At 37.4% G+C, this 17,594-nt stretch overlaps 1 protein-coding gene across 2 annotated transcripts in view; it reads left to right on the top strand.

Moving 5' to 3' along the window:
* Window positions 1–17,594, top strand: part of DYNC2H1 (dynein cytoplasmic 2 heavy chain 1) — a 164,747-nt gene that overhangs the window by 20,293 nt on the left and 126,860 nt on the right. For both annotated transcript variants that reach the window (XM_057399766.1, XM_057399765.1), the window contains 20 exons: window positions 87–292; window positions 1,188–1,343; window positions 1,440–1,554; window positions 1,952–2,122; window positions 2,290–2,672; window positions 3,416–3,548; window positions 3,639–3,756; window positions 3,927–4,039; window positions 4,131–4,250; window positions 6,235–6,385; window positions 9,844–10,046; window positions 11,185–11,367; window positions 11,566–11,748; window positions 11,907–12,130; window positions 12,916–13,031; window positions 14,060–14,259; window positions 14,920–15,184; window positions 15,514–15,721; window positions 16,171–16,300; window positions 17,145–17,300. In XM_057399766.1, coding sequence (XP_057255749.1) covers window positions 87–292; window positions 1,188–1,343; window positions 1,440–1,554; window positions 1,952–2,122; window positions 2,290–2,672; window positions 3,416–3,548; window positions 3,639–3,756; window positions 3,927–4,039; window positions 4,131–4,250; window positions 6,235–6,385; window positions 9,844–10,046; window positions 11,185–11,367; window positions 11,566–11,748; window positions 11,907–12,130; window positions 12,916–13,031; window positions 14,060–14,259; window positions 14,920–15,184; window positions 15,514–15,721; window positions 16,171–16,300; window positions 17,145–17,300 — 3,534 coding nt within the window. The remainder of the gene's footprint in view (window positions 1–86; window positions 293–1,187; window positions 1,344–1,439; window positions 1,555–1,951; window positions 2,123–2,289; window positions 2,673–3,415; window positions 3,549–3,638; window positions 3,757–3,926; window positions 4,040–4,130; window positions 4,251–6,234; window positions 6,386–9,843; window positions 10,047–11,184; window positions 11,368–11,565; window positions 11,749–11,906; window positions 12,131–12,915; window positions 13,032–14,059; window positions 14,260–14,919; window positions 15,185–15,513; window positions 15,722–16,170; window positions 16,301–17,144; window positions 17,301–17,594) is intronic.

Below are 17,594 nucleotides of genomic sequence, written 5' to 3'. Positions count from 1 at the left end.
CAAGTTGTAGTTACCAAGTTTTGAAGTTGATACTTTGATTTTGATCATACGTGTAGTTAGAAATCATTTTAACTCTTTCTTTACAGATTGAAATGATGAAAGGAAATGTGATTTCACGTATTAATATATATCTTCAAGAACTGGAAAAATTTAAAGCTCGTTGGGATCAGCTGAAGCCAAGTGACGATGTCATTGAAACAGGTGATCAGGATGTACTTGAGAAAAGTGCTCAGATCATAAAGGAAAAAGAAAAAGAATTTGATGAACTTGAAACCATGAAAGAAAAGCTCATGTATGTCTGTTTATTTCCCTGTGTACCTTATTCATTTATGTATGGATCTTTTGCAGCAGTAGTATCTCAGAAAATTTTGTCTAAATTTTATCACAATATTTAATTTCAAGGAATTTAATTTTATTTGTATTGCATATTTTTCATTAGTTTTTCAGGATTTTTTTATTGATTTTACATAACACAAATTTTCAAGCTAAGTTGTTTGTAATGGAAAAATTCAAGAAGTTTCTTAGGCTTTTGCATAAGGGAGTCTGTACACAAAATGCTTGGTTCTACCTTCCTTCTTACTGAGAAGGTTTGAGATATTTGTTCAAGAAGGGTGAGTTATTACTTCAGTCCTCTTGTAACTTAAGTGGGCAAGAGGTTACCTGTCCTATTTCTTGAGTAAGTGTCCTGTCTGGTAGACTTCTGTGCAAAAGGAAGAGATTTTTGCTCTAGGTGCCTGCTTTCAGTAAGCTCATTATTGTAAATCTTGAGTGGACAAGTTTTCTATTTAAATTCTTAGCTTGCCACTTAAATATGATAGTAAATAGAATTAGCAAATTCTTTCTACCTAGCAGAAAGAATCAATGAAAAGTTATTTTCTTTCAAGCTTTGTTTTGGGGACGCAAAATAATTCGCTTTTCTGGTAAATGAGAAAGAAATGAAAGTTTATGGAAAATAATTGTGAATATGGGAGAAGGTCACTGTGTAGGAGTTATCCCTCATATTCCTTTATTACTTCTATTCAAGAAAGTTACTATAAGGAAATTGCAGTTGGCAGCAATGTTCCTCAGTCAAGCCAACAGCTTTTCTTAAAAAATGTGTAATTATTTCCATATGATAACATCTCTTAAACAATAAATGTATAATGGAATCATATAATATCTAACACTGTGATCTTCTTTTTACTCAGTGAAGAATGCCATCATTTTAAATTGGAAGAGCCCGACTTCTCATTGTCAAAAGTTGTATGTCAGGATATTAAGAGTTGCGCAGAAGTCTGGGCATTGTATGAAGAATTTTATCAAGGCCTTCAGGAAAAAGCCAAAGAAGACTGGATTACTTTTAGGTATGATTTTATTACTTTCTTTTTCATGGACATATATATATTATGTGGTTGTAGTACTGTGTTGTCATGACTTTTTTATATTTGATTTTCACTCAGGAGTAAAACGTACCTATTTGAAGAATTTTTGTTTAAGTGGCATGACAAAATGAGGAAGATGGAAAAACATACTATAATGACAGTAAAGTTGCAAAAAGAAGTGGACAAATATAAAGTAAGATGCTAATTACAAAAAAGGTTATAAAACAAAAACTCCTTTGGTATTACTAGCTAATATACTTTGTCATGTAGGTCATTGTTCACATCTTAGAATAAAATCAGTTACAATTTAATAAAATATCTTCTGATACTCTTTTGAACATTTCACATACTTTTGAGAACCTTTTAGTTCCTTACAGTTAACAGGAGGGTCATTACAGTTTACATAGACACATATTTTGCAATGAGTTTTCCTCAGTTGTACTCCTACACATTAAATACAGGAACTGAAAGAAATGACCTTTGGTTTAAGAATGTAAATTTTTGTTTTGTTTGAATAGCATGTTACTCTGTAATCAAGCATACAATTTTCATAAAGACTAGATGGATTCACACACGCGTTTTTCCTATAGATGATAGTTCCACTCCTAAAATATGTAAGAGGAGAATATCTTTCTCCAGACCACTGGCTGGATCTCTTTCGTCTTCTGGGTCTTCCCCGAGGCACTACACTTGAAGGTTTGTTATTTGGAGATCTGCTAAAAGTGACAGATGCCGTTGTAGAAAAAGCAATGGAACTTAAGGTATGAATAGTTCCAGTTATACAGTTTATTTTGTATAATAAATCTTGTTTTATATGCATATGTATATTTTTATTGCTATAGAAATTGAATTTGTGTTATATTTTTGAATGGAAAGTTTATTGCGAGCTCTGTAGTTTCAAATTAAATCTGTTTATGCTTTTAAATAGGATTTGAATTGTCGGGCCCAAGGTGAAATAACAATCAGAGAAGCATTACGTGAGCTTGAACTCTGGGGAGCTGGAGCTGTCTTCACATTAACAGATTATGAAGATAGCCAAGGCAAGACTATCAGGCTTATTAAAGAATGGAAGGACATAGTCAACCAAGTTGGAGATCATCGCTGTCTTCTACAGTCCCTCAAAGACTCTCCATACTACAAAGGTTTTGAAGATAAAGTGTCCATCTGGGAAAAAAAACTGGCTGAGTTGGATGAGTATCTGCAGAATTTAAACCAAATTCAGAGGAAATGGGTCTATTTGGAGCCAATATTCGGTCGTGGAGCTCTGCCCAAAGAACAGGCTCGTTTTAACAGAGTTGATGAGGACTTCAGGTTAGTGTTATGGAGTGAGACTTATTTTTTTAGTATCTTTGACATGAGTTGGCTAGAACATTCTTCATTCGTGAAAAAATACGCAGGAATTGGAATATGAATGGAGATGAATGTCAGCAATAGGAATTCAGTACATACAGGTGTGTGGCAGTGACACATAAAATTGTTAACATAGGTTTCATTTAAGTGGGCACATGTGAAGAATGAAATCACATGAAATGTCGAAGATCACAAACAAGGCAGGCAAACACCAGATCAGTCTTGCAACAGAAGCAGAGGTGATGTAATTGGTTGGATTTCTTTTTCAGGAATCATTTCTTGTTGAAGGCAAGCACTTTGTTCACTAAGAAAGTACACAGATGGACTTCTGGGAGAAACAGATGGTTTATTTTTTTCCAAATAAGTCAAGGAGATAAAAAGAGGGAGATTTTAGAAATGTAGAAAGATATGAACCATTATCTATCTTAACTTTAGTTAAAATGACCTCTTAGAAGGAAATAAAAGTCAAGACTTGAATTTGCTTGGTTTTGGATAGCCAGAAATGGTTGTTATTAAAATACATTAGAGAGATATTGATGTAAATTTTGAAATGCTTCATCATAACCACTGAAATCTAAATGCTATGTATGAGATATTTAAATGAATTACCTGTGCTTTAATTTTTATTTACATAACTACTTGTATATCCAGATTGAAACTGTCGTGGTTGTTTTATGAATTACTCAAATTTTCTTTCTGTCAAGATCCATTATGTTAGATATCAAGAGTGACAACAGGATAACATCACTGAATGTCCGGACAGGAATAAGAAACACCTTAATTACCATACTTGACCAGCTTCAGAGATGTCAGAGATCTTTGAATGACTTTTTGGAGGTACAGATGACATAAATATGATTTTCTATAAAGAAAGTCAGTAAGTTTGAATTTAAATCAACAAAATTGTTTTATTTTGTGTTCATATAGGAAAAGCGCTCAGCATTTCCAAGATTATATTTCATTGGAGATGATGACTTATTAGAAATTTTAGGACAGCCCACAAATCCAGTGGTTATCCAGTCTCATCTAAAGAAACTTTTTGCTGGTAATACATTAATCTTCATTTGTAAAATGTACTTATTTAGAAATAAGGTTCTTCAAAGCTAAATAATCTATTGCAGGCTTTTTATTTCTTTCTTGCCACCACTAGACACTGAGGACTTAATGTTTGACTTTTAGCAATAAGTAACTTTGGTGCTGTTTTCTGATTAACAGGAATTAATAATGTGACCTTTGATGAAGAATTTAAATACATAGTTGCCATGAAGTCTGTAGAAGGAGAAACTGTGCCACTTAGAAATAAAATTCTTCTATCAAATGATGTGGAGGTAAGAAAGAATCCTACCCAACTATAGTTCTAGTATCTTTGAGAAATTATTTTGTAATGTAACTTTTGAGGTTTTTTCTTTTCTCTGTTAGGTGTGGCTAAACAGTTTGGCTTTAGAGATGAAGGAGACGCTGAAAAAAATGTTAATTGACTGTGTTGAAGCTGGAAAGAAATCACAAGGTTCAATTGATCCATCGCTCTTTCCTTCCCAGGTAAGTTGATCCAGTAATGCCACTGTGTAGTCTCAGATTTACCAAAGAAGTTATTTTTCAGAGGCTTATAAAGAAGTATAAATATGGGTTTGGAAGAAACTAACCATGAACAAATCCATTTTATTCATTTATAGTGTAGAGAACTTCTTAAAAATATGTTTTCTTATAATTCTTTTGTAAACATTTGAAATCTCGAGTCTTTGTCATGGCACCTGTTCTAACATCCATCGGTTTATTAAATTTGATGTAAATCTTGATCTTAGTTGGTAGTGAATGTTACATGCACTTAGTAACATAAAAAGCCCTTTTTGAAGCTGGTTAAAATATTGTTTCTAAAGTTTAACTGTATAAGCAGAAATAGTCATGAATATGAAATTCTTTTATGTGATTTTGGCTGGTAGCACAGAGGATAACACAGAATCACAGAATGATTGTGGTGGGAAGGAACCTCTAGAGGTCATCTGGTCAAAGACCCCTGCTCAAGCTGGTTCAGACAGTACCATGTCCAGACAGCTTTTGAAGGTCTCTAGAAATGGAGACTCTACTACTTCCCTGGGCAAACTGTGCCAGTGCTCAGTCACTCTTAATGGTAAAGAAGTGTTTCCTAAAGTTCAGACAGGGCTTTCTGTGTTTCAGTTTGTGCCCGTTACTTCTTCCAGTCACTGGGCACCTCTGAAAAGAGCCTGGCTCCATCTTTGTACCCTCCCTTCAGGTATTTATAGACCTTGATAAGATTCTGCCCTGAGCCACCTTTTGTCCAGGCTGAGCAGTCTCAGTTCTCTTAGCTTTTCATCACAGGAGAGATGCTTTAGTTCCTAAATCATCTTTGTGACCTTCCATTGGACTGTGTCCAGTAAAGCACCTGTCCTCACTGGCTCCTTTATTTCTTGGAAGGGGAGTTGTGATCCATAGATTCCAGGAATCTCCTGCGTTGCTTATGTCCTTTGTTGCCCCTCCAGCGGGTATTGGGTTGGTGGAAGTCCCTCTGAGGACCATGGCCTGTGAATGTGAGGCTGCTCATCCACTTATTCTTCCTAGTCAGGTAGTCAATAGCAGGCACCCATTATAATGTCACCTTGACCTGTCCTCTTTAACCTATAAATCTCAGCTGACTCCTCATCCATCCCCAAGCAGAGCTCCATGCACTCCAGCTCTTTCTTACGTAAAGAGCAACTGCCCCTCCTTGTCTTCCCTGCCTATCCTTGCAACACTCCAGCCATGGGAGCCACTCCACCACATCTTCATGATCCCAACAAGGCCATAGCACTGCCACTGCATACAGATTTGTAATTCATTATATTTATTCCCCATACTGCATGTATTAGTGTACAGGTACTTTAGAGAGGTGTCCCTGCATGTTGAGTTTCTGGAGAGGGTTTGAGCGATTTCTCTGTCATGGTGCCTTGTAGGCACTTCCTTGCTGAAGTGCAAATGCAGGCTGGGGGTGGTCCTGCTTAAGCCCAATTTTGCTGTTTTTTTCTTTTATCCCTTCCTGTCACCACCCCCTGCCCTTTGCTCAGTGATCCTGTCTGTCGCTGTCTTCCACTAGATCAGGTTGCTCAAGTGAAAGGTGTCCCCTCCCTATGGCAGGAGGGTTGGAACTAGATGATCTGTAAGATCCCTTCCAACACAAACCATTCTGTGATTCTATGCAACTACTGTATTGTTGGCATGGTGAGCCCATATTCAACAGGTTTCAGTTTCCATCTGACATACCATTTAATGGAAAAGATATGTTGCTAGCACATGCTGTAAAACAGCTACGGGACTTGCTGTATTGGATCACATTGCAGGTTTTCGCTAAATTTTGTCAGGTTATAAGGTGGCAATATATGTTCTTAAGAGCATAGCAAATTTGTGGCTTTTTAAAAAATAATAAATATCAAACATAATAAGTAATTACAAATCAATTTTAAAACTTTTTAAACTTTTTTTTTATGTCTTCTCTATTTCACAAATGTAATTAGAACTTTTTTTCTCAAAGATTCTTTCCTTGGCAGAACAAATACAATTCACTGAAGATGTTGAAAGTGCCATCAAAGACTATAGTCTGCAACAATTAGAATTAGAACTCATGGCTAAATTGGAACATTATACTAGCATTGATAATGGTATAGAAGATACTGGACGTAAAGGTATAAAAATGATTTTTAATATATATTATTCATAATGACTATGTAGTATGATAGTATTTGACATTCTGTTTACTTAAGCAGGAAATTATATAAATCTGTCTCAGTTTGAGTTCATAAAGTTGAGTTACATAAAGTTACCCACTTATAACTGCCAAGATTTGTGTGTTTAATGTTACAGGGTGAGCAATGTTTTTTTATTTAGATGATAAGTTATCTTGGAGCATTTATATGTGAAACCCTCTTTTAATTACTTTTAAATACTTATTTTTTGCTGAGGAAAATTCAAATGAAAAAAGAACCTTATAAAAAGTGGAAGCAAGGACAGGCAGCCTGAGAAGAATACGGGGATGTTGTCTGGGAAGTTAGGGACCAGGCTAGGAAAGCTAAGGCCCAGTTAGAATTAAACTTGGCTAGGGATATTAAGGAGAACAGGAAGGGATTCTACAGGTGCATAGCAAATAAAAAACAGACTAGGGAGAATGTAGGCCCCCTCAGGAAGCTCTCGGGAGAACTGGCTACACAGGATTTGGAGAAGCTGAGGTTCTGAATGACTTCTTTGCCTCGGTCTTCGCTGGCAAAGGCTCTGACCACACCACCCAAGTCTTGGAAGGCAGACGCAGGGAATGTGAGAATGAAGACCTTGCGCCCACTGTAGGAGAGGAACTGTTTCGAGACCATCTTAAAAATCTGAACGAGGACAAGTCCATGGTTCCTGATGAGATCCATCCGCGGGTTCTGAAGGAGCTGGAGAATGAAGTTGCTAAGCCGCTGGCCATCATATTTGAGAAATCATGGCAGTCAGGTGAAGTTCCCGATGACTGGAAAAAGGGAAGGGGAAAATGGATGACCCGGGGAATTACAGGCCAGTCAGTCTCACCTCTGTGCCTGGCAAAATCTTGGAGCAGATTCTCCTGGAAGGCATGCTAAGGCACATGAAAATCAACAAGGTGCTTGGTGACAGCCAGCATGGCTTTACTAAGGGCAAATCCTGCCTGACCAATTTGGTGGCCTTCTATGATGGGGCTACAGAACTGATGGACAGGGGTAGAGCAGTTGATGTCATCTACCTGGACTTGTGCAAAGCGTTCGACACTGTCCCACATGACATCCTTGTCTCTAAATTGGAGAGACATCAATTTGATGGGTGGACCACTCGGTGGATAAAGAACTGGCTGGATGGCCACACAAAAAGAGTTGTGGTCAATGGCTCAATGTCCGGCTGGAGACCAGTAACGAGTGGTGTCCCTCAGGGATCGGTGTTGGGACCGATCCTGTTCAACATCTTTGTCCCTGACATGGACAGTGGGATTGAGTGTGCATTCAGCAAGTTTGCTGATGACACCAAGCTGCGTGGTTCGGTTGATACACTGGAGGGAAGGAATGCCATCCAGAGGGACCTCGACACACTTGTGAGGTGGGCTGATGCCAATCTTATGAAGTTTAACCATGACAAGTGCAAGGTCCTACACCTGGGTGGGAGCAATCCCAGGCACAGCTACAGGTTGGGCAGAGAAGAGATTCAGAGCAGCCCTGTGGAGAAGGACTTGGGGGTGTTGGTCAATGAGAAAACGAACATGAGGCAGCAGTGTGCGCTTGCAGCCCAGAAAGCCAACGGTATCCTGGGCTGCATCAAAAGGAACGTGACCAGCAGGTCGAAGGAGGTGATCCTGCCCCTCTACTCTGCCCTTGTGAGACCTCACCTGCAGTATTGTGTACAGTTCTGGTGTCCTCAACATAAAAAGGACATGGAACTGTTGGAACAAGTCCAGAGGAGGGCCACGAGGATGATCAGGGGACTGGAGCACCTCCCATATGAAGATAGGCTGAGAAAGTTGGGGCTGTTCAGCCTGGAGAAGAGAAGGCTGCTTGGAGACCTCATAGCAGCCTTCCAGTATCTGAAGGGGGCCTATAGGGATGCTGGGGATGGGCTCTTCATTAGAGACTGCAGTGATAGGACAAGGGGTAACAGGTTAAAACTTAAGCAGGGGAAGTTTAGATTGGATATAAAGAGGAAATTCTTTCCTGTTAGGGTGGTAAGGCACTGGAATGGTTGCCCAGGGAGCTTGTGAATGCTCAATCCCTGGCAATGTTCAAGACCCGGTTGGACAAAGCCTTGGGTGGCATGGTTTAGTGTGAGGTGTCCCTGCCCATGGCAGGGGGGTTGGAACTTGATGATCTTAAGGTCCTTTCCAACCCTAACTATTCTATGATTCTAGGATTTTTTTTGTTTATATGTTTACTGATAATTTCTTTTCACCTACTGAACTTTGCTGCAGTGTTTCATGGGGACTAGCCAGAGAACAGTTGAAGTACTTTGTCATGCCAGTATATTCTGTATGGCTGTTGTAGGTGATGCTGTTTTTCTCTAGATATATACATCTACAATAATTCTTGCATAGCTCTGTAGCAGTACCAGTCAACTTATTTTCAAGGCATGTTTGGTCTGAATCATATAAAGTGCAAATCAGTTAGAGTAATTATGCCTTTGAGTGCTTATTCCTCTCTTTTGACCATAAGGGGACTTTAAATGACTACCTCAGATATAAAATTCTATAGTTTAGGTTAGGTGAGGTGGCTGTTGGCTCTATGATGACTCTATACCCTATATGTATAAAAAGACTCAATTTAACATGTATTTGACAATCTTTCACCACATTTGTATAGCTGTTTACTGTATGAACTGTTAACATCTGATGTATTAACTAGGTTTAGGATTCATATCACCTACATTCAGCTATCTGTAAGTGTGGTTATTTATCTAAGCTCCCTTTCTGCACTCTTGCTATAGACAGTGGGGAAATGTCATCAGTTATGGAAGAGTGTTCATTCCACCTATTGTATAATACATTTGTAATAATAGTTTGGTTAATAGGTGTGAGTTTGAAGTGAGTTGCCTGATTATCCCCACTTACTTTCATTTAACTCCCATCGTGGAATGGCATAGAAGAACATAAACTGGGCTTGCTTCAAATGAAACTGAGTTAAGCAGTGTGTTCTCAGAGTACACTTAATGCACCCAATCTGCTAATGAGCATTGATTTTGCATCATCCTAATTAATCTTAGTAAAATTGCCAGGTTGTGTATAGTATGGTTTTCAGATCTGCTGCAGATGAATTAACAGATTTGTGCTGCAGTGGTTACTGAAGTGGGCATAGCTGTAAACAGTCCTGGAATAAACTGCCTTCCAGAAAAGCCTTTATCTATTGAGTGTAGAGGCAGACAGAATTACTTCCAAATGCCTGAAGTTGCATTATGATTCACATTCTCTGTCAGGATCTCACTTTATGCTGCTTGCTTTAGGTAATAGGTAGTATTTCTGTATATAATTGAAACAAGGTCTGAATAAAATTTGCTGACAGTAGAAAGCAGCGCAATGAATTTGAGAGTGGATAACGTGTATCTTCCTTACTACACTGTGGTGATTTTTTTGTGTGTGTGTGTGTGTGGTTATCTGCAGAATCAGGAATCCTTGGGCTCAAGCTGAAAGCTCTGATTCTTGATATCATTCATAACATTGATGTGGTGAAGCAGCTGAATCAAGCTCAAGTTCACAGTGTTGAAGATTGGGCTTGGAAGAAGCAGCTGAGGTTTTATATGAAAGACCAAAAATGTTATGTTCAGATGGTAGATGCTGAACTCCAATATACTTACGAATATCAGGTGTGTTTTTTTTAATATTTACCTAGTGGCTTTTGTATGTGTCAAACACTTTCACACATGCTGCTAGTTGCCTCCCAACTGTTGCTATTTTTTCAACTTTGTTGTATCCTTAGCATGCTGTTTCGTAGAAGATACTAAAAGATACTGTAATCATTTTCATTCTTGATATTGGTGGGGTAAATGTAAGGTGCTTTGTATGGAAAGCAGCTGCATTATCATATAAATATTTTCTAATAAGCTTGCTATTTCTGTATGTCAGAGTGCAGTTTCATCTGTGTTGACCCTTTTTCTGTAATTCTAAAAAAAAATTACACAATGCTTTGATATTTCATAAAAATCAGGAAAACTTCATCGTACTTAATGAGATGGTAATCTCAAGCATTGTATTGGATTTTGGTTGAGGAGAAAATGAACATGAACCAGGTGTGTGCGCTCGCAGCCCAGAAAGCCAACTGTATCCTGGGCTGCATCAAAGGGAGCGTGACCAGCAGGTCGAAGGAGGTGATCCTGTCCCTTTACTCTGGTCTCGTGAGACATCACCTGCAGTATTGTATGTGGTTCTGGTGTCCTCAACATAAAAAGGACATGGAACTGTTGGAACAAGTCCAGACGAGGCCACGAGGATGATCAGGGGACTGGAGCACCTCCTGTATGAAGACAGGCTGAGAAAGTTGGGGCTGTTCAGCCTGGAGAAGAGAAGGCTGCGGGGAGACCTCATAGCAGCCTTCCAGTATCTGAAGGAGGCCTGTAGGGATGCTGGGGAGGGACTCTTCATTAGGGACTGTAGTGATAGGACAAGGGGTAACGGGTTAAAACTTAAACGGGGAGTTTAGATTGGATATAAGGAGGAAGTTCTTTCCTGTTAGGGTGGTGAGGCACTGGAATGGGTTGCCCAGGGAGGTTGTGAATGCTCCCTCCCTGGCAGTGTTCAAGGCCAGTTTGAACAGTGCCTTGGGTGATATGGTTCAGTGTGAGGTGTCCCTGCCCCTGGCAGGGGGGTTGGAACTAGATGATAGTAAGGTTTTTTCCAACCCTAACTATTCTATGAGTCGATGATTTTCAAATTAATGAATAAAATTAAATTGCATCATCAATAATTTCTGTTTACGAATTAATATAATTTGTTTTGTTTCTGCAGGGGAATTCCCCTAAACTTGTTTATACGCCTTTGACAGATAAGTGTTACCTAACTCTTACTCAGGCTATGAAGATGGGCCTTGGAGGAAATCCCTATGGTCCCGCTGGAACTGGAAAGACAGAATCAGTAAAAGCTTTGGGTGGACTTCTTGGAAGACAAGTATTAGTCTTCAATTGTGATGAGGTGAATATGGTTCTGCATATTTAGGATTTGGATATCTATGCCCATACTTCATAAAGGAATATTCAAGCAATAGTTTTGGTACAGATTCCGTTAGACATTTGTGACATTTCCAATCACTTTTTTTTTTAATGGCTGGGAAACAGTCTTTCATTGTTTTCTTGTTTTTAGAAGTTTAATAGTATTCTTTCTAATTTTAAGGGCATTGATGTGAAATCGATGGGGCGCATATTTGTGGGCTTAGTGAAGTGTGGTGCCTGGGGCTGTTTTGATGAATTCAACAGACTTGAGGAAGCTGTACTGTCTGCAGTATCCATGCAGATTCAGACAATCCAACATGCGTTGCAGAAACATAGTCCTGTATGTGAGATGCTTGGAAAAAAGGTACAGGAAAACTTACTTATTTTTTTCTGAGAAAAATAGTCTATAAACAACAGGGTTAAACTTAAAAAGTGACTACTGTAACTAAACATAGTCCACAAAATATTGCTCAATAGTGTTTCATATGACAATATACTATTACAATGAACTTCTAATGCTAGGTTGAAGTGGATCATAATTCTGGAATCTTTATCACTCTGAATCCTGCTGGAAAAGGTTATGGAGGAAGACAAAAACTGCCTGATAACCTCAAACAACTTTTCAGGCCAGTTGCTATGACTCATCCAGACAATGAACTCATTGCAGAAGTGATTTTGTATTCAGAAGGCTTTAAGGATGCTAAAATACTCGGTAGAAAGTTAGTGTCTATTTTTAATCTAGCAAGGTAAGCTCCCCTCCCCCCACCCCGAGTTGTGTTACTTTTCTAATTCTCTTCCTTCCTTCTTTTATTTTAGCATTGATCTTTGTGCTTATTTTACTACCATCTTGTTTCTTCTCCATTTAGACTATGCCAGTAGTCTCCATTTAGACTATGACTGTAGGGATGCAATCTACACATACTTTCTGTTAATTTTTCGTAATATTTTATGACATGGATATTATAGAAAGCTGTGTCAGAAATAAAACTAGGCATAAAGCCACACGTTTGGAGTCATCAAAAGTTTTACAGTCAATACAGCTCTTAAATCTGAATGGTAAATCTCTGTAGATATTAATTTAACTTACAAAATAAAAATCTTGCAATATATTGGGTGGTTCAGGTGTGAAAATATTTGGAAAGCAGTTATAATCTCAAGGTGGCAAAGTACTGCTCCCCTATTATGCTCACATATGAATGCTCACAAGCATTGTGTTGAATTTAGACTCTTGAGGTTGTTGAAATACAAGTGACAGGTTATAAGTATGTATATTAGAACAAAGTTCAGAGGTTTTACATAATGCTTCGAGGGACAATTATAAATACATTAATAACGTAATTACGTTACTCCCTCCTGAAAATTTCAGTGTCATTGCTTGTATCTCTGAAATGCATTTCAGATGGCACTACAAATACTCATCAGTCTCTCTTTTGCCCAGAACTATATAATGAACATATTCATTTGCCAAAAAAAAAAAAATTCAGGTGCTGTCACATAAAGATTGTTACATCATTGCTGTTCTTAAATTTAGGGAGCTTCTGACACAACAGCAGCACTATGATTGGGGTTTACGAGCATTGAAGACTGTTTTGAGAGGCTGTGGCAATCTTCTTCATCAGTTGAAAAAAAGTGAAGCAAAGAAAGAAAGTAAGGTTGACCATACCAAACTTTTGATTATTTGGGATATTGTACCAGTATTATTCACTACAGGTTTCTTGTTCACTGGAGTTTTGAGAAGCTGTGGTTTAGATCTGGAGGCAATTTAAAATAAAAAAATAATCTGTGAAAGTCCTCCATTAGGAGATCACAAAAGACCGTTGTTATATTCTAGATGGAGCTTGTATAAGAACATAGATATAGGACTTTATGCTGGGATGATTTTGAGTGATTCTCAAACACTCTTGTTTTCACTTAGATTAGGACAGGAAGGTTGATCCTCTGATGCCATCATTATTCATCAGTCACCAGACCATTTTGATTCCATTTGAGGTTTGCTAAAATTGTTACATGGTGTTAGATTGCATTAGGAGGACAGAAACACAAGATAATTTTCACCTGTGGTTCCTAGTCCTGTTCTCTGAAAGTGTATGTGTTTTACATAAGAAGGCAATTTGATTAAAAAATAAAAAAAACCCAGAGATAAGAGCCATATGCCTTTCCCATCATGAGAATCCTAACTTTTCTGGCAGAGTAAAATTTTCCTGTGGTTGTTTTTGTTCTTGTCCCAGAGCAGTTACATTTCCATGGTAGTTCTGATTCCAGAGGAGTTGTGGAGAGTGTTGTAAATATTTATAGTTAATTAGGACACACTTCAGAGATGTGACTTCAGACTCTGGCAGAGTAAGGTCTGGAATCCAGGTCCTTAATTTCTGTCATGAGTACTTCCACAAGTAAACTATTGTACTCTTAGTCCCTCTTTAATCATGAAGCTGTTATGTACTATCTGGCTAGCATCATAACCATCTCATATCTGTATAGAATGAGTTTGTGAGCATATATGAAACATACAGTAAGCCACTTATCTAACTTAGAGTGGTACATGAAGTAGAATGCAGTCTACACTGTGATTCCGCCTTCAATGTCTTAGCAGTGTGAGTTCAACTGCTGATGCACTCTAAGGGAAAAAACCCAATGAACAGCTTAAACTGATCTGACTTCTTTGCTTTTATTTCCAGTTAATGAAAGTCACATGGTTGTTCAAGCTCTGCGGCTTAATACCATGTCAAAACTTACATTTGCGGACTGCTCACGTTTTGATGCACTGGTTAAAGATGTATTTCCTGGCATTGACTTTAAAGATGTGGAGTATGCAGAGTTAACTACAGCTTTACAACAAGTCTTTGAAGAAGCAAACTTGGAAATTATAAGCCCCCAGGTAAACATTAACTACAGCAATAAAACAGCAAAAAAATGTGTTATTCTGAGTTATAACTGATTAATATTACATTCATTTGATTAATTTCTGTTTACTTTTGAAAGAAATTTTCTAAAAAAGTCAGTAACTGGTAGTTAGATTCTAATTATATGTATATGAAAAAATAGGTGTGTGTTTGAAATATGGTATATCAGTTATGTAATTGAAAGAAAAATAGTGCAAGGTAAATTACGTTGTGAACATATGACACAGTTTTATTCAGGCCAGGTATAAATGCCAGTGAATGTTTTGGACAGTGAAGGAATTAAATAAATGAACATTTGGTTTATCAAGCAGTTCTGTGTCTCATCTATGTTTATCTATTGTAGGGTTAGATGAAGTTTTGTGACTAAAGGTTCATTAGTTTCTCACTAAATATATGCCCAAAGAAGGCTGTTATTTTTATAATAGTGACTTAGTGAAATGCTTCTAACATCAAAAATATGTTTCTTGATATTCTTTGTTATCATAATTTTAATTACTTCTGCAAATATCTATTGTTTCAAAAAATAAAATTCTAGAATCAAAGTGACTGCATGCAAGGTTAATTGGAAAACATTAAAAAGAATGATTGTGAAGTCGTAAAGCTAAAAAATAGCCATTATCTCTTTTATTATCTAGATCAAGAAGGCTTTGGAATTATATGAGCAGCTACGTCAAAGGATGGGTGTAGTTATTGTAGGCCCAAGTGGAGGAGGGAAATCAACACTTTGGCGGATGTTAAAGGCAGCCCTTGGTAAAACTGGCAAAATAGTGAAACAGTACACTATGAATCCCAAAGCTATGCCTCGACATCAGTTGCTAGGCCATATTGACATGGATACCAGAGAATGGTCTGATGGCGTACTTACAAATAGTGCTCGACAAGTCGTACGAGAACCCCGAGGTATGTTTGTGAGGGAGTTATACATCCTTATGCCTAAATTACTGAAAATCGTGTTTTTTTTTCAAATACATTTTTATATGTGTTATTATATGTGGATACCATAAGGTAAGAAAAGCTTTTGGTGACAATATTAGAATGTTGACTATTGCAAATTTTGTAGTAAGAAAGCAAAAATAGAAAGAAAAAGGTAAAACACGTAAGGAATCTCTTCATAGAGCTTATGTTAAAGCTTTTAACACTAGCATTTTAACTGGTGTTAAAATAGCAAAAGGCATGATTCTTTAAGTGTTTTTCTTGGGTTTGATATTTTATTTTTGTGCTGTTAATAGATATTACTTCATGGATAATATGTGATGGTGATATTGATCCTGAATGGATTGAATCTTTGAATTCCGTTTTGGATGACAACAGATTGTTGACTATGCCCAGTGGAGAAAGAATTCAATTTGGCTTAAATGTCAACTTTATATTTGAAACTCATGATCTTAGCTGTGCCTCTCCTGCTACAATATCTCGAATGGGAATGATCTTTCTGAGGTAGGTCTCAGAAGTATTACATACTGTTAAAGTAAGCAACTATGCTTGCTTTTAGAATCATAGAATAGTTAGGATTGGAAAGGACCATAAAGTCATCTAGTTCCAAACCCCCACTAAAAAAAACTTTTAACCTCACACTTTTCTTGAAAGATAGCCTAAAGTGGATGGAACAATTTAATTACTTGCTTACATCACTGGGGAGCTTTACTTTAGGTTTTGCTTTTAGGTGTGCTGTCATGTTATAAACTTTTGACTAATACATTTTTTGAGAGAGACTTGGTGGATTCTTTGTGTGTGACCCTTAGAGAGCTTGAATATTGTATAGAAATTCTTGTTAAAGTGTTTCCCTGAACTTTTCCTGGAATTTTCTTGTTAATTTGAACCTATCTATGTGGAGATGTGGATGCCTTGCATTTAACTGAATTTCATTTTGTTTTGTTTGCACTTAGTGATGAAGATACAGATCTTAAGTCTTTGATAAAATCTTGGCTAAGAAGTCAGCCTGAAGAATGTAGATACAACCTTGAAAACTGGATTGGGGACTATTTTGAAAAGGCTTTAAACTGGGTTGTGAAAAAGGTTAGTACTGAATACTTAAGCAAATTTCAGCTTCCGTTAAGATTGATTCATTTTTCTAGTTTGACACTGAAGAGATCATTCATGTTAATTTTTAAATTTTAAATAACAAAAAACCCTCAGTGTTTTTTCGGTAGCTGTTTTCTTAATAAGTTAAATACATTATCTGGACTCTTTGATTCTGGAATGTATGTCAAGATAATTTTTCTACATATGCTAGATTTTCTTAAGGATCCTAGATGCTTCTCTGCTTCCCATTTTCCTGAAGGAGTTGCATATGCATTGAACAAGTTGCTTATGTTGCACAAAGACATTATTTAGGAGACATCCCCACCGCTGTGACCAGTAAACTAGTGTTTGTGAGACCTGCATTACCTCCCCTTGTGGAACATACATGTTCCTATTATGGTTTTAGATTTATTTCCCCTCTTGGTTTTCACCCATGAAGATTTTTAGACTTTTAAAGTGTCTTCATGTGTATACACAGGAAAAAAACATAGCATTGATCCTGAGGCTGCAAATCCCGTTTGCTGTTATACAGCAAAATCCATAAAGGATCCATTCAAGAGAGAGTTTTCCAGTATACGATTACGTTGATTTCTTATAGATTCTCAAAATCTGCAAGGAAAGTTTTAATTGCTTATCCTGAATTACATCAGTATGTAGTCTGATATTAAAACTTCCAAGTCAATGCTTATAAATAGTTTAATTTCAAGTGAATTTTCTAGAACAGCAGTGTTGAGATGTTTCATCATTTGTGGCAGTGTCAATGAACAATGATTGCTAGCTATACATAACATTTGTTTTTTGGAATGTATTCAAATCTACTACATCTTGTAATTTACAGAATGACTCTGTGGTAGAAACAAGTTTGGTTGGAACTGTGATGAATGGTCTGTCTCATCTTCATGGGTGTACCGATCGTGGACAGTTTGTTATTAACTTGTTACGTGGTCTTGGTGGCAATCTGAACACAAAATCACGACAAGAATTTGCAAAAGAGGTAACAATCTTTTTCAGACAGTTTATTAAAAATTTCTTAGTATATGTAGTAGGAATAGTGATTTTCTGTCTTCTAACAATGCAAATTTACAATAGTGGGCTGCCTGTGCTCTAACTTGTTTGCAGTCTGTTGCCTATGGAGAAATAGCTGAGAAGTAATGGAATGTTTCAGATGTCCCTGATATGCTGCTAAGGGCATCCAGCCCAGATAGCAGTCCTGTGGTGCTGCTTCAGGAGATGCAGAATGGCCTCTATCCATGCTGTTTTATGCAAGGACCCCATATAGCAGACTGTG

This window comes from Pezoporus wallicus, unplaced genomic scaffold, assembly GCF_028554395.1.
Source record: "Pezoporus wallicus isolate ANWC-B61680 ecotype Strahan unplaced genomic scaffold, APGP_CSIRO_Pwel_v1 scaffold_6446, whole genome shotgun sequence".
NCBI lineage: Eukaryota > Metazoa > Chordata > Aves > Psittaciformes > Psittacidae > Pezoporus > Pezoporus wallicus.
The sequence above is the reverse complement of the archived record's forward strand: the minus strand, read 5'-3'. Positions and strand labels throughout refer to the sequence as shown.